This window comes from Diospyros lotus, chromosome 5 (genome assembly GCF_014633365.1).
Source record: "Diospyros lotus cultivar Yz01 chromosome 5, ASM1463336v1, whole genome shotgun sequence".
In the NCBI taxonomy this organism is placed as follows: Eukaryota; Viridiplantae; Streptophyta; class Magnoliopsida; order Ericales; family Ebenaceae; genus Diospyros; species Diospyros lotus.
Window position 1 is genome coordinate 13,591,796 of NC_068342.1, and position 20,569 is coordinate 13,612,364.

At 36.1% G+C, this 20,569-nt stretch overlaps 2 protein-coding genes across 3 annotated transcripts in view; one reads left to right on the forward strand and one right to left on the reverse strand.

The window, feature by feature from the left end:
• Positions 1–7,780: 7,780 nt before the first annotated feature.
• Positions 7,781–20,569, reverse strand: part of LOC127802301 (uncharacterized) — a 36,696-nt gene continuing 23,907 nt past the window's right edge. For both annotated transcript variants that reach the window (XM_052338018.1, XM_052338017.1), the window contains one exon: positions 7,781–8,250. In XM_052338018.1, the coding sequence (XP_052193978.1) occupies positions 8,090–8,250 (161 nt within the window). In that variant the 3' untranslated portion in view covers positions 7,781–8,089. The remainder of the gene's footprint in view (positions 8,251–20,569) is intronic.
• LOC127802302 (beta-galactosidase-like) lies at positions 10,132–15,032 on the forward strand. The gene is made up of 11 exons (XM_052338021.1): positions 10,132–11,242; positions 11,366–11,454; positions 11,558–11,663; positions 11,758–11,845; positions 11,969–12,249; positions 12,372–12,556; positions 12,660–12,873; positions 12,982–13,209; positions 13,298–13,512; positions 13,619–13,895; positions 13,978–15,032. Exons 1-11 carry the CDS (start codon positions 11,063–11,065, stop codon positions 14,083–14,085), a joined length of 1,971 nt encoding a protein of 656 aa, XP_052193981.1. The 5' UTR covers positions 10,132–11,062; the 3' UTR covers positions 14,086–15,032.

Below are 20,569 nucleotides of genomic sequence, written 5' to 3' on the forward strand. Positions count from 1 at the left end.
ATTGAATATTAATGAAAGAATTTGCATCGATTTATTATATAACATGGTTAAAAAAAATTAACAATAAATTGTAAGATAACTAAATTTATCAAACTAAATATATTAAACATAAATAGAAAAGATTTTAATAAATTTAATATAAATAATAATTAGTTTCTAAAGTGATGGTGTTAGATCGATCACTTAAGTCTTATCTCGAACTGGGTACCTACAAAGGTGAATTTTTTTCTTAGGAGAATTCTAATGCTCAAGGTAGTAAGAAAAAGGTAAGTTAATATGTAATAGGCTTAGCATGTTTATATTTTTAAGAGTTCATTCCTATTTATAAATAGCATGGAATGACATTTAGAGTGTGTAGATTGAGATTCTCAAGTGGTTGGAGAGATTACCGAGACACTAGAGAGATTCTCGAGTCTACTAGAAAAATTCTTGATTGACCAAGTCCAAAAGAGTAGGCTAGATTCATTTAAATATTTTATTTCAGCAATTAATCCAAATCTAGGTTGAGTCAAATTCAGGCCGAGTTGGATCTAGGGAAAATGTGGCCCTTCAAGTAAAAACAAGCAAGAGTTTCAAATTGGCTTTTCTTGGCACATGTGATGCATGGTGATTTGTGGGTCCACAAGTATAGAGGGAAGTAATTTCTCTCTCTAGATTATTCCCTGTCACTTCGTCTCCTACTCCCCCCTACTCCTTAAGTTGAGCAATTTGGCTAGCTTGAGGAGTAACCTCTAGCTGATTTCTTTTAATTTTTTTTGAGTTATCTGCTCATGATAATTGTTGATGAAGGTGTGACACCGCTTTATTGGAAGAGATGGCTTTTAAATTTCTTGCTTCTTGCTCATTTGAGCCCTATAAACGAGGAGCTCATATGACCTTATAAGAATTTTGAGCATTATTTGGAGTAACTTAGCTCGATGAGCAGTGTCGTACTTGAGATTTGGGGGTTCTAAAACAAAATGTAAAAATAGGCCCCTAAATCATAGAGTATTTTTAAATTTTATTTTTTCATAATAAAATATAAAAAAATAAATATATTTATACCATATCAACGAATAAAATTGAAATTTTTTTGAATTATCAATTAAAAACTACTGTTCGCAGTTTTGGAGACAAAAATTTCAATCAAGTTTACATAATCAAGTTATTCTGCCAACATTAATAAAATAGAGCTATCTAATAATCCAAATCTCTCAATGCATCATAAACGAAAAATGAAATGATTCATGAAGGAGAAACTAACCGTAATCGCTGAAAGTTGATTCGTTGAAGCTAAGCAATAAGCAGATCTGGATTCTGGAGAAACAGATTTGCTTTAAAGACTGAATCTGATTACTTGAGGCAGTGCGAGCGGAGACAGGAGACTGAATCTGGAGGCTGGAGCGGCAGAGAGCGTCTGAGTGATGTAGCAAGCCACCGGTGACCAGCCACGAGGGCGAGCAACCGCCGATTGAGCAGCAATATGTGAGAAAGCGAGGGCGAGAACGAGAGGGTGAAGGACGACGATCCGAAGGAGCAGGGAGAGGAGAGAGAGGCAAAGAGAAGCGAAAGCGAGTGCGAGCCACCGACGGCGAAGGCGAGCCGATAAAGGCGAGGTGCGAGGATGAGAACGATAGAAAGGGAGTGACAGAGTGAGAGAGGGAAACGAAAGCGAGAGGGGGAGAAGGACACGACGAACGTGTAGCTTTGCAGGGGGAAGGGGTAGACTGTGGTCCGTGGGCGGATGGACCCTTACCAAAAAGAGGATTTTCAATTTATGGGCCCCCAAATAGCCAAATTTTCATGGGCTCTGAGGCAGTTGGCTCATGGGCCTCATGAAAGGTCTGGCCCTGTCGATGAGAGGAAAACAACTCCCCAATCAAGAGGCGAAGTAGCTTGACAGCTCGACTAAGCAATGGTGCGGTGATGCAACTCGACAAGGCGAGGCCTTAGCTCAACAAGGCTAGGTGATAAGGTAGTGCCCAGCTAAGTAGCTTAACTTAGTGAAGTGATGAGGTGATGCCCGACTCAACTTAGTGATAGGGCGGCGAGGCTCAGTAACTTAACTCGAGGTAGTGCCTGACTCGATACTCAACTTGGTAGCAAGGCATGCCCAACTCAACCAAGGCAAAGCCCAAATCGACTAAAGGTAGGCCTAGCTTGGCGACAAGGCATGCTCAGTTGTCCAAAAGCCTAAGGAGTCCGATAAAGGAGGAGGAGATGAAAGAGATGATTAGTTTTAGTTCTCTGTTGACATACTCTCTTTTTTTCCTTGTAATATTCTATGGATGATGATAAGTTTTGTTTATGTTTTTTTTCACGAGTTTCACATTTGAATGAATGTTTTTTTGAGCATAGTTCGATATTAAATGTATTTGTGGATGGATTAATTGAGCTCAATAGTGTGCCAGCTCTTTGGCTCAATTAATAATTTAGGTGCAATCAATGGGTCAGCTTAGTTATGGGGCAAGCTTTAGGTTGACAAAGGTTCAATGTTTCCAAGATTGCCCGATTATAGCTTGGCAACAATGAAATGCCTTAACTCAGAGGCTATTTGGCTTAGCGGTTTGATCGCGTATAGCTTTTGATGGTTAAGTGTTTGGCAAAAATAATAAACTTAAAAGCTATCTCACTTAAAAGCTATTATAACAGCGTTTAGCAAAAGCTAGTACCTCCAGCTTTGCCAAAGAATGTTGCATCGTTGACTAACAAAAATACCAAAATATCCTTCATTACCGTTACCCAAACCTCTTTTCTCCATCATCTTCTTCGAAGTTGTGCTCTTACATTATTGTCGCTGCCGCCGTCGCCCCTCCTCCATACTGCCATTGTGCAGCTCGTGTTGGTGGGTAGCACTATCGCCTCATCTGGTTCCAAATCTGACGCCACAAGTCGCCTCCAGCTGTTGACTCTCCTCCATGACCGCCGTCGCCATCAGGCGCCGCCTCTAGCCTCGATCGCTGCCTCCTCCATCGCTGGTGGCGTCCCCGACCTGTAAGTGTATATACAATATATATACACTTACAGGTATATATATATTAATGGTAATATTTTTTAAGAAAAAAAATAAAAGATGTATATATATTATATTAATATATTTTTTAATAAGTATGTATAATTGATCTAATATTTAGAAATTAATTTATAATTTTTTATTAAAAATAATATTTTTATAAATTTTATTTGTATTATTTACCATCATATATATTTTAGTCTTTTTGTCAAATTTTGACAACTTATCAGCTTTTACAAACCAAACACATAACTATTAACTAACAGCTTAAAAATAAATTTATCCAAACACGCTATCAACTTAAACACTACAAAACTTTTATACTAACAGCTAACCAACTTTAAAGTTTCAATAAAAAATAGTAAGCCAGATAGCCTCTCAGTTGGCGATGCGACCCCTCCCCCACCCTCCACCCCAACTTTGTAATAATGAAATTTCCTTAACTCGGTTAACAACATAGCCCCTAACTCGACAATGATGCAGTTCGACCTGGGCTTTGATATATAAATTTTATCTTCTTAGTTAACTCATTTCCTAGATGAAACTCCAATGTGAGCAACCTCATACCATATTTGTCCCCATATTCTTTTAGTCTTTGCTACCTTGGGCTAAGGTGAAAGACTTAAGAGTTTACTTCCAAATCCCTATGCATTGAACTCCTCCCTTCCATTATTTTGCTTAGGGGTGGGTCTCTTAATTGGCTCAGTTTCAGGGTGAAATTCGAACTAATCGAATTCCTCAGGTGGCGAACTACCCTTTGAGCTGGGATGGTCCCCTAACTCCTTAGTTGAGGATTATCTTAGCTAGGTTGGGTTCTCTTTCTAAGCTAGAGTTGCCTTCTTTCTTATCCAAGGGTGGCCCCCCTTGTTTAGTCAAGGGTTTTCCTAGCCACGTAATGTCATATTCGAGATCTGACAAGATGACTCTTCCGTAATTGAGGAAGAGAAGAGAATTGGCAAGAGAGACGAATTTAGAGAATTAGAGAGAAAAAAGAGAGAGAAGTGAATAAAGGAAAATATGAAGGAAAAGATCAATGGTAAATCATCACATGATCCCCATCCTTTTGTGCACTTCTTATCTATAAGAAAGTTAGTTGTGATCTATAGAGACTTCTCATAACTCTCGATTGTTAGTCCCCTAAGTGGCCATGTGCACTTGGCTCTAACCTTCTACATCCCCGCCTCCAACTACAATCGTATACCCTCTTACAATCATATCATACCCCCCAATTACAATAGTGCCCTCAGGCTGTCACAACCCCTCCTCCCCTTGAAGTATTTATTATCCCCAAGAAATCAAAAGAGTCTGGCCACCCTGGGATATCGTTGGAGAAGATCTGGCAGGTACTCCAAGATGGTGGTGTTAGGGTGCAAGTGTGTTTACTGCACCAAGACTTGGGTGAAAGGGAGAGAATTCTAGTAGACCACCATCCTATCCAACAATGCTTGTGGCTCCACTTCCACAATTCTATCTTCAATCAATTCCGGCAGAATCTCCTTGCTAACTCCCTTAGTTGTTCCCACTGCCTTCTTTAAGAAGAATACATGGAACACTAGATGCAACCCCTCTCCATCTAGAAGTTGTAATCTATAAGCCACTGGCCCTATCTTAAAGGGCCCATAATACTTAGGGATGATTTTAGAGGTAGGACACTTACTAAAAAAGTGTTATTGAAACCTTTTTACCTTCAGGTAAATTTCCTCCCCTACCTCAAATGTCCTATCCTAGCGGTGTCTATCCACCATCTGTTTCATCCTCTGTTGTGCCATAGTGAGCTATCTCTTTATCACCTACAGTACCTCATGTCTTGCTTGTAAGTATTGATCAACTGTTGTTTCAACTAAAGAGTAATGCATGACAACTAGAATGATAGGGGCTAGAATACCCAAAAAGTGCTTCAAACGGAGTTCTCATGTGGGCTGTATGGTAGTTGGTGTTATACCACCATTGAGCCAATGTCGTTCACCTACAACTTTTTGGCCTAAAAAATAGGCACCTTAGATAAGTTTCTAAACACTGGTTTACTCGCTCAGTTTGACCATCAGTTTCTGGATGATAAACTAATGACAATTGCAACCCAATTCCCAACCCTTGGAATAAGGTTTTCTAGAACTGACTTGTGAATATCTTATCTCTATTGGAGACAACTACCCTTGGCAACCCATGTAACTTAAACACCGAGTCCATCAACTTCCTAGCCACTTCTGTAACCGTAAATGGGTGTGCTAGAGTGATGAAATGACTGAACTTGGTCATTCTATCAACTACCACTAGGATAGTATCAAACCTGGGTAATCCTTCTACAAAATCCATGGAAATCTGCTCCCAAGCTTGGAAAGGTATCTCCAAGGGTTAGAGGAGAAGTAGATAGGGCACTTGTTCATGTTTGCACCTCTGGTAGATGGTGCACTACAATTCATACTTGGTCACATCTTTTTTAAGCCCTGGCCAATAAAAAAGATGCCTTACTTAGTGATAGGTCACATATAGCCCCAAATGCCCTTCTCCTATGGGAGAGTCATGTAGTGAATGTAGGATTTTTTTCCTTAGCTGCTCGTCTTCCCTAATCACTACCTTGTCATGATATCTTAACAATCCCCTATTGAGAGCATACCTTGAATCTTCTTGGGGTTGAACTGTCAGCCTAGTCAAAATCTCCTTAATCCAACATGTCTGCTCAAAACTGCTAGATATGCCCTACACCCAATCAAGTACCCAAGCTAATATGGCATGGCAACTGGCTGTATTCTCCCTTCGTGATAGTGCATCTGCCACTAAGTTCTCCTTCCTCTGCCTATACTGAATACTGTAGTCAAGCCCTATTAGCTTGGTGATTTCCTTCCTTTGCAACTGATTATGTGCTCTCAGTTGGGAGAGAAATTTCAAGCTCTCATGGTCGGTCTTGATAGTGGACTACCTCTTTTCCAAATAATACCTCTACTTCTCAATGGACATTAACACAACTAATAGCTCCTTGTCATAGATGCTCAAGCCTAGGTGTCTTGGGGGCTAGAGCTTGGTTCATATAAGCCACATGCCTGCCTTCTTGAATTAATACAATCCCTATCTCTGTATCGCAGGCATCAATCTCTAGAATAAACTCGTTAGAGAAATTTGGTAGGGCCAATATTGGGGCTTGAGTCATAACCCTCTTGAGTGTATCAAAAGCATTGTCAGCCTTATCATCTCAGTGGAAGTTATTCTTCTTTAACAAATTGGTGAAGGGTTTATTGATCTCTTAATACCCTTTGATGAATCTACGGTAGTAGTCAATGAGCCTTAGAAACCCCCTCAACTCCTATTTTGGGTTTGGGCCATTGCTCCATTATTGCAACCTTTTGAGGGTCAGTGCTTACCCCTTGACCAGATATAATATGGTCGAGATACTCCACTCTAGGCTCTGTAAAGGTGCACTTAGATCTCTTCACATAAAGTTAATAGTCTTTGAGGATTTCAAATGCCTTCCTAAGGTGGATCAAATGTTAGTCTAGGCTAGGACTGTAAACTAAAATGTCGTCAAAGAATACCAACACAGACTTTCTAAGGTAAGGAGTGAAGATATGGCTCATGAGTGCTTGGAAGGTTGCAGGGGCATTAGTGAGGCTAAATGGCATTACCAAGAACTCATAATGTCCTTGGTGGGTGCAGAAGGTTGTTTTAGGTTAGTCATTTGGGTTCATCCTAATTTGATAATACCCGAAAGTGAGGTCTAATTTGGAAAATATAGAGGCTCCGGTGAGTTCATTTAGGAGGTCTTCAATAATGGGTATTGAGAATTTGTCTTTGATGATTATGGAGTTTAATTGTCTGTAATCTACATAAAACCTCAATGAACCATCTTTTTTCTTTATTAGGAGAACTGAGGAAGCAAAAGGACTTTGGCTCAGTTGGATTAGGGAATTTCCCAACGTATTATTCACTAGTTTTTCAATCTCAGCTCTTTGAACATGTAAGTATCGATAAACCCTTAGGTTAATCAATTCACTATTGGGTTTGAGGTGAATTGAATGATCAAGGAACCAGCGTGGGGGGCAAGGGTTGAGGGATTAGCAAAGATTTCCTCAAATTCATCATCAATGGTAGGTGAATGGGTTCATAAGAGTGTACCTGAGTGATGGTGGGTACCACAACTCTAGGCATGGGCTGCCATCCTATTCTCTGTCTGTCCTTGGAATGTAGTTGCCCAATTGAAGTTCCTCTTTGCTCCAGGAGTTTTTGTAGTTTCTTTCTTGACATGGCCTTGCATTCCCCCTTCTCTTGGCAACCCCTAAGAGTGACCTTTTGCCCTTTCATTTCAAATATAACTTTCAGAATGTTGAAGTCAAACACCAGGGGACTAACCGTTTTCATCCAATCCACCCCCAACACAATGTGGCATCCTCCCAAATGGAGAATTCTCAAATTAGGTGAGAATTCTCAACCTCTCATCACCCATTCAAATCCCCTACATTTAAATTGGCTCACCATTTTACTCCTGTTGGCAATCAAGACCGACAATGGGAGAGTCATGTAGTTAATGAGGATTCATCTTCTTTTTTTTTTTATCCTAGCATTTAGTAGAAGCTTTTAAAAGGTCCATAGCATTAAGTAGATATCTTTGTAGAAGTTTCTTTTTTTATGGTAAAAGTTTTTGAGTTATTCTATTTTTAATTTTTTTTTATCCTAGCTATCAATGAGAATTTCAATCATGAAAATAACAACGCTTTGGATGTACCATAAGTAAATTCATCGGGCAAGTACTATAACATAACTGCATACATTGGCATGCTGTCACCAAAGAGGATCAGCTTAAAGTTCATAACCAAATCTGTAAAGCTCCATTCTTATTGACACAATATTCCAGCCAAACCTTATTAGTAGTAACAGAGGGCTTCATCAGGCAAGTACTATATATCCTAGATTGACATTCGAGAGTACTAAAAATAGCTGCATATATCAACATGCACTCACCAAAGAGGACCAAATTAAAGTTCAAACCAAATCTGTAAGCTACATTCTTATCCACACAACATTCCAGCCAAATCTTATTTGTAACAGAGAGGGCAGCAACAAGTCTTACCTCTATATCCAGGATAAACTTTTTGCTTCCATTTTGGTCTATTCTATGTCAATTGCAACAATCTTTTTGGCTCTTCCCTTGGAAGAAGTTCCAGCTTCACCACCAGTCCCAGTTTCCGCAGCATCCCCAGACTGCTCACTAGATGGAAGAGCCCAACCACCCCAAGTAGGCCACCACTCCCATCCCTTTTCGCCAGTCTCTGCATGTATTAGAGAAGAATGTTCAGACTAGTCAAAACATAAAAAAGGGCGTCTCCAGTGCAGAAGTCTCCCCATTTTGTCACAGAGTTAAGCAATTTATTTGACACTTGACACATGACACAACCAGCTTGCATCGCCATGGTTGAACAATCACAGGAAGCTCAGCATGGCACACAGTATGTCAGGCATGGATGGAAATTACTTATAGTTCCTTGCACTAGTAGTGAAAAAATGATCAATAAATGCAAAACTTGCTTACAATACATTCTCTAACAAGCAACAGTAGAATAGAATAGAGAAAAACAAGATAAAAAAAGAATTAAGCAACAATAGAGAAACCAAATGCTGCAACTTCCTCCTCTAAATTACAAGAGCATAATAAATTGAAAGTGCTGTCTTCCCTAATTATCCCACTTTTTTCAATAAGACACAGAAATAATTCTTCATGAATAAATTGAGAGTTGCAATTTGTCGAACTTTCATTAAGCCTATCATTATTTGAAAGGAGTTGGACGAAAGGAACACACGAATAACCTATCAATCTAACAAAAGTAGAATATTAAATGAGAGAGAGCTTGTGTTGCCTGAGAAATCAAGCTTCGACTGAGCATGAAATCGCTAATGGAATAGCATAGTCATCAAACTGAATTCACCCACACTCCATCTCAGGCAAAGTTGTGAGTAGAGCACAATAGAAAGCAAACTAACAGATGCCTCAGTTTCAAAAGATCGGTCTCTATGGAATACTTTCAAAAATTCAGAACTCATATGGAGGAGAGAAGAGATCGTTGAAGATGGGATTGAGTGAGAATCACCGGTGCCTGTGACTGTAAATTTGTAATAGTTGATTTCTGGAACTCATGGATGCTAATAAATTTGTTCCTGTCTCCAATGTAAACTTCGTAACTAATAAGACTTCTAAAATTAATACAATTATAAATTTAATAGAAGTGTTCGTACATATTAATTAGGAGCACAAGATTTATAATACATATTTAAATTGAGTTGGTAGGGAATTGGATTTGATTAATTTGAGGAGAGTGAAGTCGGTGGGTGAGAAGGGGATGAAACAGATGACAATTTAAATTTGTAGATAATGCTTAATTTTGTCCTAATTGAAAATTAATGTTATATCATGTTAAACTATATTTTAAATAATTTTATGTATATCTAAATACGCTTAGGTTTATTATATGATTATACATATAATCTACTCATTCTAATGCTAAGTTTGGTATTATAAATATAAAATCTTATTACTGTTAAAGATAATGATACGAATTAAATATTTTTAGGTCTTTCATTACTTCATCTGAAAATTAATTGTTTCTGGACCCTTATCCTAATAGGATTAGTAGAACACACAAGATGATTAATCATGTTCTGTTGTATTCCCTTTATCTCTTCGTCCTTATATATGTGCCTGTGTATCATCAACAAAGAGATTCACAGACTAAGAAGTTAATTATTGGTCTATTTGTTAGTTGTGCGACAAAGATGGGTGGTCTAACCTTTTGTCTTGCTCTCTTTCTACTAGCAATCAGTGCAATAGTGTTTGCTGTAGAGGTTTCCCATGATAGCAGGGCTATTACTATTGATGGCGCACGAAGAATCTTACTTTCTGGTTCCATTCACTACCCGAGAAGCACTCCACAAGTAAGCTCGCCATCACTGTTACATTATTGTTCCATTCATTTTTTCTAACTTTGTCTCTTATTGTTATTAATTTGGGTCACGTAAACTTGAAAGAAACGGCCATGCATGCATACAGTATTTTTTCCAAGCTAATTAAAAGTTCTGTAGTTAATATTAACCTGCCAAGAGTACGATCCAAAGCTTCTTTGATGTTTTTTTTTCTTTTTTCTTTTTAAAGGACGTAGAAATATTTATTCTCATCCGCACATACATGCGTGTGTGTGTAGTCTCGTTCAACCGCAAATATAGTATACGGTATATTATAAAATATATTATATGATGTTGTATTATGAGATTATCATTCAATTTGACATACATGAAGATGCACGATAAGAACCAAGTTAATTATAGCTCTGTTTAAACATGCATGCAATGCCATAATTAATACATGGAATGCAGATTATATATATGGCATCCAAACTTACAGTCATGTTCCACTGATTATGTTAATGATTGTCCTACTATTCGTTAGATGTGGCCTGAGTTGATCAAGAAAGCAAAGGAAGGAGGGCTGGATGCAGTGGAGACGTATGTTTTCTGGAATGTTCACGAGCCAGTCCGTCGCCAATATAATTTTACCGGCAACAATGATCTCATAAAATTTATTAAGACCATCCACTCTGAGGGACTCTACGCCGTTCTACGAATTGGACCTTACGTTTGTGCCGAATGGAACTATGGGTACACTTTATTGTTCATCCTTAATTATTTGCAAATCTAAGCCTTTAATTGAACTCCATATGTTTAGGGGTGCTAACTATTTAGATGCTCGTGCATGGAATCAGGGGATTTCCTATGTGGCTCCACAATATGCCAGGCATCGAGCTTCGAACGGCCAACACGGTCTTTATGGTAATTATATAGAGATCCCTAATTTCTTAATTAGTCTTTAATCTTAAAAATTTTCAAACCTTAGATTAACTACAAAATTAACTCAGTTATTTGGTGTTGTTGGCATGTAGAATGAGATGCAAAACTTCACAAACTTGATAGTAGACATGGTTAAAGCAGAAAAGCTGTTTGCATCGCAAGGAGGACCTATTATACTTGCTCAGGTGTTTTTGAGGTCAATTATTTTTTGGTCTTTAATTCCCAACATAAATTTATGTAGTATGTATGTGCTTACAGTTTTATGGTAAAAAAATTGTACAGATCGAGAATGAGTATGGCAATGTGATATCATCTTACGGAGCTGCTGGAAAAGCATATGTCGACTGGTGCGCAAACATGGCTGAATCCTTGGACATAGGAGTTCCATGGATTATGTGCCAACAAGATGACGCCCCCCAACCTATGGTACTTTATACTAACTATATAATAGAATAGAACAATAGCAATATTCATCATCTTTTTATATCAATGCATGCAGTTGCAGTATCAATCCTAGTTCTTTTTTTTTTTTTTTCTAACTTTTAACAGATAAACACATGCAATGGGTTCTATTGTGATTCATTCACGCCAAACAATCCCAACAGCCCCAAAATGTGGACAGAGAACTGGACTGGATGGTTAGCATTCTTAATTTTATGATTCAGTCACTGAGTGTATAATATATTAAGAGAAATCCATAGATTTTTTTCCTATAAAGTAACTCTTTGTTAATCATCTTAGGTTCAAGAACTGGGGAGGTAAAGATCCACTTAGAACTGCAGAGGATCTTGCTTTTGCTGTTGCACGGTTTTTCCAATTTGGAGGCACATTCCAAAACTACTACATGGTTTGTGATCACGATAACCTAAATCTTTTTATTATCTTTTTAAATTTTTGGTACCAATATCGACCATTTTATTTTTTCTTCAAAACTTTTGCAGTATCATGGAGGGACAAATTTTGGAAGAACGGCTGGAGGTCCATATATTACCACATCGTATGACTACGATGCCCCTATCGATGAATTTGGTAAGAGAAGGGAATTAGGTTGATTGACTTTGACATGGTTTATGATGTTTACTCAGCATAATATATGTAGAAATTTTAACTTCCAATATATGTATATATGTATGCCTTTACTACTTATTTCAGGCAATCTGAATCAGCCAAAATGGGGACACCTAAAGGAGCTCCATCAAGTACTGAAATCCATGGAGAAGACTCTTACCCATGGAAACATCTCCCATGTTGACATGGGCAATGGCGTTTCCGTGACATCCTATGCAACTAACGAAGCAACAGCCTGCTTCTGCGGCAATGCAAATACCACAGCCGATGCCACTGTTGCCTTCCTCGGCAAGCAAATCACCGTGCCCGCTTGGTCCGTCAGCATTCTTCCGGATTGCGAGCATGAAGCTTACAACACTGCCAAGGTGAAACTAAAGTCGTCGTTTAATTAACTTTTAATATTTTATGCATTAGTTTGCAGTAACAAAGTTTATTTGTTGAGGATTATAATTGAATTTGCGCGTATGCTTGTTTTGTGTATCTACAGGTAAATACCCAAACTTCTGTGATGGTGAAGAAGACCAATGGTGCAGAGAGCCAACTTAGTTGGAAGTGGAGGCCTGAGAATACAGACGATACGGTTGTTACCGGAAAGGGTCACCTTCCCTTGAATCAAATGATAGATCAGAAGATGATTAATGATGTTAGCGATTATTTATGGTACACGACAAGGTTAGACCATCAACTTCCACGAGGTTTTTTTTTTTTGGTTGGGTTAACGTACGATATTTCTATTTCGTGAAGTAATAATTTGAATCTTTATAATTTGATCCAGTGTTAACATCAAAGAAGATGATGCAATCTGGAGTGAAAACATGACTATCAGAGTGAACGCTACCGGTCACGTACTCCATGCTTTTGTGAACGGTGAATATGTTGGTTCTAAGTGGGCTACATATGGAATCTTCAACTACGTTTTTGAGGAGAGAGTGAAACTAAAGCCTGGCAACAACCTAATCACGTTGTTGAGCGCCACCGTCGGATTCCAGGTACATATAAACTTCCACGAAACTAACAAAAGCAGATGCATATATCATCATTAATGATCTTCTACCGATTGAGAGGTATTGGATTGATTTTTCTATCTTTTCGAGCAGAATTACGGACCTTACTTTGATATCATCGCCTCTGGAGTATCTGGTCCAGTTGAAATCATCGGGAAGAAGGGTGATGAGACAGTTTTAAAGGATTTGTCTCACCATAAATGGACATACAAGGTTGGATTGAATGGCCTAGACAACAAGCTATACAGTGAAGATTCGCGTTATGCTTCTAAATGGCAAGCTGATGATCTCCCAACCCAGAGAAAGTTCACTTGGTACAAGGTAACTAAACTAAACAAACCTGACGAACTGAATTTGGGTTGTGGATTAATTGGTTCATGAATAATTCAAGTTTTTATTATTGAATCAGGCTACCTTCAAGGCTCCTTTGGGAACAGACCCAGTAGTGGTGGATTTGCAAGGCTTGGGCAAAGGCCTTGCTTGGGTTAATGGCCACAGCCTTGGCCGGTATTGGCCAAGTTTCCTGGCGGAGGAAGATGGTTGCAGCTTGGAGCCTTGTGATTATCGTGGTCCATATGACGGTAACAAGTGCGCCTCAAATTGCGGCCAGCCAACTCAGAGATGGTGAGGACTAGCCATTCTCTCTCTCTCTCGTGTTTTATTTTATTATTTTCTTTTTCTCCATGTTCTGACATTTCTTTTACCGAATGGATGAATTGGGTTTTCTCAGGTACCACGTTCCTAGGTCTTTCTTAAATGATGACATGAACTCGTTGGTGCTCTTTGAAGAATTTGGAGGAAACCCATCAATGGTGAGCTTTCAAACAGTTGCCCCAGGAACTGTTTGTGGAAATGCCTATGAGAACAAGACTATGGAATTGTCATGCCAAGGTCGCCCCATTTCAGCCATCCGTTTTGCCAGTTTCGGTGACTCCAATGGCACTTGTGGAGCTCTTACAAAGGGCAGTTGCGAAGGAGGAAAAGATGCAATCTCCATTGTGCAAAATGTAATTAATAATTTCCGCTCTGATTTTTTTCTCACAATTTGGAAGGTTGGTAGTCGAGATTTCTAATTTCTTGTTTTTGTAGGCCTGCGTGGGAAAGGAGAGTTGCTCAATCCAAGCCTCAGAAGATGTTTTTGGATCAACAAACTGCGATGGCATTATAAAGAAGCTCGTCGTGGAAGCTGTTTGTTAATTAGATTTTTGTTTATTTTCTGCCTGCCTCCCCTTTCTCAGGCAATGCAATTGTTGACCTATTATTACTATGGGCAGTGAGCTTTTTTTATTTTTATTTTTTTAGCCTTTAGCTGAACCTTTTAAGAGGTCAGGATTACGTAGATAACTTCTAGGAGTTTCTTTCTTATATTAAAAGCTTTTGAGTAATTCATTTTTTTTATCTCCTTGCTATTAATCACAACTTGCAGTCTCTACAACTACAATTTTGGGTGTATGTTAGGTAAATTCATCGAGCGAGCCCATGCTATAACCCACGGATCACATGGCTTGTTTTCTTCCATTACCTGTTAAATACCAAATTTCATAAAGAAAAGGAGACTTCCGTGAACGAGCAATAAGGTTCTGAACTGCAAACATATTATGGATGATGTTATTTCAGCATGAGTTAATTTGTGCCCTTGGAGTTTTAGATCATAACTTAGATTATTCAGTTGGAGATTGAGGAAGTTCATTCAGATTCTGGAAGATATTTCTTCTGAAATGTTGATTGTTGCTACTTGCTAGGGCTCATAGCACCTTTAGATGGATATTTTCTCCTACAAATTCTAAATTACAGTCATTAGCTGGTCAATGACTCTCTTCCCCCTATTGCTTATTGTATCAAACTATATATAAGCAGGAGATATAGTGTAAAGGAACATTCATAGATCAGGCACGTAAGATAAATTTACGAAGCAATGACAAAGAATGTAGGAATTAAAGGTCAAGGCAATGAGAACGAACAAGATTATTCAATTGCCCTGTCAAGGTTTCAAAAAGAGAGATCCAAGAACACACCAAAGTATTCATATATTTTTGTGTTAGCTATGCACAGATCCTAAAGCAAAACCACAGCAATTCACTTCTTATCCACGCACACATTCCAATCACTGAACGACACCAAACGAAGTTATCATACTTATGATTGTTAGAGAGTAAAGAGTAACATAGGGAGGGAGTAAAGCAATTTTAACTTTTTTACATTACAAAGGAAACAAAATTATATTCATATATTTTAAATTGTTCAAACTTATTTTGAAGAAAGGAAATTGCATGATCAACTAAATATGTAAAATAATTAATTCTAAAAGATTCTTCAATAGATAATTTTATCTCTTGATTTTCATTCTTATCAAATTATTTCTTTCTCCTTATTGTACGTTTTCTCACAAAATTTGGGTTATATATTCATTTGCTCTACAATTTCTTTAACAAAAAACATAGAAGATTTACACCCTTTTTTTATAGTTTTAAAAAAAAAAGAAATAAGACATTTCAAATAATTTATTGCAACAATAATGTCCATATCTTTAAATTATAAATATTTACTAACCATATTAACAATAAATAACATATCATACCAAATAATCATACCTAATAGAAATTCAAAATTTTAAATCTCATACATTGCTAAAGAAATAGCTTCACTTTTTGTTTTAGAATCCTCATTAGTTTCTACTAATTGATATAAATCATTTCTTATTTGTGAAACTTGAAATCTAATTATTTTAACACTTTTAATACGACTTTACCAACGTGTTTGTGATAATGACTTGATCTTGTAAATTTTTTTATCTTTTTGTAGAAGAAGAAAATAATAAGTATATGCATTGTGTGACCCAAAAAAAATGTAATAACATTAGCACATAAATTAGCCATATCACAAAAAACTAAATTAAGATTATGACAATGATATGGTATATAAAATACTGTAGAATTTATATCTAATAATCTTTTTTGCACACCTTTTTACCTTTCATATTAGACCCATTATCTTATCATTACCCTCCCACATTATTTATATCAATTTCAAGTTTTTTATTTTATTTGTGAGTGCATTAAAAAGTCCTTGACTAGAGGTATCATCAACTTTTAAAAAATCTATAAGGTACTCTTTTATTTTTTTTTTAACTTGTTGAAATATCTACACATTTTAATATAAAAGACATTTATTCTTGATGACTTACATCTATGGTACAATCAAATTGTAACGACCCGTCAGGAGATCTAGACGTTTTTGGGTATTTTATTTGGGGTTTAAAAATTTTGCTTTAATTAATTGAGGGTTGAAAATATTCTCCTTGTTTATTGGAATAAAGAGTAAGTGGAAATAAGAGTTTTGTAGCCTATTTAAATGGAATCCAAAAATGTGGGAAAAGTCCAAATAAATTGGGCTATTAAGATTTGTTTGAAATTTTAATTATATTATGAATGGGCGTGCACTACAAAAAAAATGAATTTTTGCGACGGTTCAGAAAACTGCCGCAAAACATCGTATTTTGCAGCAGTTTGCAAATCATCGCAAAAAATGTTTTTTGTGGCGGTTTTCAAAAACCGTCGCAAAATTCACTAAGACATTTAATTTTGCGACGGTTTTTTAAAAAATTATCGCTAAATTAACAAAATAATTAAAAAATTAAATTAAATTTCGCGACGATTTTTTAAAACCGCCGCAAAATTCATTAAAAATTTTAATTTAGCGGCGGTTTTTGAGAAAACGCTACTAAATTCAAAAATAATTAAATAATAAAATAATTAAAATTAAAGAATAAAATTAAAAAATTAAAATTAAATCAATAATTAAAATCGACGTTAAATTTAAAGAATAATTAAATAATTTAATATTAAAATTAAATTAACATTTGTCATAAATTCATTAAAAAATTAAAAATTCCTTAAGAAAATAATTAAAAATTAAATTAATAAAAATATAAAATCTTAAAAATAAATTTTAATTTTAATTTAAATTAATCACAAAATTCTTTAAAAAATTTAATTTAAAAAATAAAAAGAAATTTAGCAAAATTTTAATATGTTTTAAAAAATATATAAAATCTTCTTTTTATTTTTTAATGAATTAATTTGTTTAATTTAATTCAATTAATTTATTCCTTTATTATTTTAAAAAATAATGAATTAATTAATATTTTTTAATTTATATTAAAATATATAAAATATAATTCTATAAAATAATGATTGTATTAGTATATAAATTATATGTGCACACATAATACAAGGGTGCTTCGCAGATCAAGCGGTTCGCGCATGCATGCGCGTAAGAGAGGTTTAGGGATCGAAACTTGGGGAGGAGAAGGGCTAGAATTAATTTCTAGTAGCAACGACACGTGCGCTGAGGGCTGGGGCCAGTGCATGGCCGAGCCCGCTAAAATTTAAAAATTAATTTTTTTATTTTAGCGACGGTTTGAAAAAATAAAAAAAAATATATTTTTAATTTTAGCGGTAGTTTTGAAACCACCACTAAATATTTTAAAAACCGCCGCTAAATCACATATTTAGAGATGGTTTTTAAACCGCCACAAAAAATGTTACTCAGCAACGACGTTTGATTTAACGGCGATTTTAAAAACCGCCGCTAAATTACATGAACCGCCACAATGCAAAAAATCGCAAATGCAAAAAAACGCCACTAAATGCTGATTTTTTTTGTAGTGTTGGATGATGAAAATTTATTTTTGGGTTAGCAAGTTGGGCCATGGAATGGCCCATAGCATGGGCTGAGCTCAATTGAGAAATGAAACTTGAAATTTTTAAAAGAAAATCATAATAAAATAAATTGACCATCAAATGTCAACAGTGCCCTCGATCTTCCTTTTGACCATTGTAAATGTGAAGGGCAATTAGGTTATTTCGACCAAGTGGCAAGTGCAGACTGCGCATTTCTCTATTCATGCTTCATCTGCACCAACGACCTTTATTGCTATGTGCCTGCCTTCTCCCTTTCTTGCAACTCTTTCTTCCTACTTCTTCTTCTTTCCTTTCTACCTTTTAATCCCATTTTCTTGTTGGCCGAGAGGAGCTTTAGGAAGAGAGGATTTTTCTGCACAGCGAAGTCATCAGGCAAGTTCCCTTCGTTCACTCTCTCTTCATTCCTGCAAGTTCTTCTTACACTCCTTATTTGTTTTCAGTGCAAACTCGCTTATATACCTTGTATTTCACTCTCTTAGATTTCTGCTATCTCATTTATTGTTCTGCAAGTTCTTCTTGCACTTCCTTTTAATTTGCGGTGCAAGTTCTTTTATATATTCTTATATCCTTGTACAAGCTAGCCTATATCTTCTTTTGCTGAAACTATTGATGCGCACATGTTGGTTCCCTGTGTTTATTTTAGCTCACTGTGCTATTTTTTTTAGCTCACTGTGTTCAACATTTTGTTTCTGTATCTCTTTATGGGTCTCCTTGTGGTCTTGAAATAGGGTTTGTTTTCACCCCAAGCATTCTTCATGAATGGCATTTTATATAGCTAGGTGGGGATGAAAATCTCTGCTCGTTCTGCATCCAAAGAAGCAGTGTTAAATGTATATATATATCTATGTGTGTGTATATCATATCCAAATGAGCTCACTGATCCAAATGTTTCTTATATGTATATGTGCTGTGTTTGAATGTAAAATGCTCAGTCAATTCGAATGATTTCATTGAGGTATTTGGAGGTCTCGCACAAACAGCAAAAGCTCAACTAAGAATATATATATTGTTAAACCCATATATGAGACCCACTTGTAAATACATATATACAACATGCATAACGAGCTGATACCCCTCAAAGATTTGTAAAGCTCATTAGAGCATGCCCTGCCTAACTAATCCACCATATATTCATGCTTAAACAGTCATTCGAATGCCCCTGTTCTGTTCTATTTGGCAAACCCAGTTATATATATATATACACGTTCATCTTCATTGATGTTCTAGCGAACTTGTTACAGTTCTTTCCGCGAGCTCGTTCCAGTTCTTTACCGCGAGCTCACACCTATATGCTCCTTGACCATAAGCTTAATCGCGAGCTCGTTCCCGCTCTTTTCCTTAATTTATATTTTACTTTCATTTACTTTAATACATAAATGTAAATAAGAAAGTACCCCCCATTTGAATTCAATAAAAATATCAAAAAAATCAAAATCCATAAAAATAAAAAGTTAGAATTTTGGTTTTAGTACAAATCCACGAATTTGCAATTTTACCACCATCGAAATACATAGTTTCCGTTTTTTGAAAAATTCATTAAAAATCATTTTTACAACAATGAATGCTAGTTATCAAATTACCGGGAGTTAGTTTTTTCAAAATGAAGACATTTTCAAAATATGTTCTATTTGGTCCATTACCTTAAAAAAAATTCAGATTTATGTTTGACCAGAATTTTGCGTGGTGTGGTCATTTGATTGCATGTGAACTAATCATGAACTTGAGCTATGAACACAAATGCAAGTAAATGCATACTATCACTAGTTAAATGAAATCACAACAATCATATGATGAAAAAAATAGTTATTAAATTTATAATACTTCTCTACTGGTGAATCGAGATTTGATATTAAGTAGCATGTCTCAAAAACTATTCTTGTGTTATAAATTACATCAAGCATTTCTATGTCATAAACTATATCTTGAATATGGTAAACGTTATGAAATAAAATATGTTGAATTTATCTGATGATGGAAAAATACCCGGTATGGGTAAGTAATGTTGAAAGTATGAATATCGTGGAAACAAGAATTTAAATACATGTGGTTGGAAAATGCATACATGATGCATACATGTACATGTTACATATATATATGTTTTGCGCACCTATTATTTTGCGCGAAGGGAAAAAGGGTACCCTAGAGCACCTGGCGCGAGACGAGGTGGCCATAGCCCGGCAGGTTGGCTCCATATTTATTTGTGAGGTTTTATGAAACTTATGCACTTTTGCATGCATTGATTTATGGCTTAAGAGCAGAAAAAATTGATATTGGTAATGAAATGATGCACTCTTGCATGTATTGATTGATGACTTATGAGCCTGTGAGAAATAATAATGACATTGAAATTTTATGCACATTTGCATAGTGATACATAGTGACATGATATATTGAGTTGAATTGATAATTCATAAATTATGAATCTTGTATATAATTGTGGAGTCCTTGATTACTCTTCTTGGTGTCATCATGTTCTTGGATCCTATATATTGTTCATTGTTTCTTGAACTTGCTAAGCCTTGTGGCTCACTTGATCTTCTTTGCCATTCCAGGTAAAGGAAAGACAATTGTTATTGGGGCGAGTCCAGTAGAACTACAGCCAAGGGATAGTGGTGTTTGGAGATGCGTCCTAGCTTTAAAAATCCTAGTTAGTGATTTGGTGAGATTTATAACAATGAAGATTTGTTATGTTATGGGCATTGAGCCTCTTATTGTTTTGTATGGCCATCAAACCTAGAGTTATGAGATGTTGGGAATGTAATCAAATCTTATTTAAATTATCGCTGCTAGAAATGAAATAAATTGAGTTCAATTTTGTTCTATGTAAGGACCTTCTTTCGAGTATTCGGAAGCGGGCCTTACACAAATATAATTGAAAAATAATTTGATTCTCTAATTTTTTCATAATGATATTTCTTATTACTAATGTTAAAATATTTACCAACTCATTTTGTATATTATGACCAAATAATGCATAT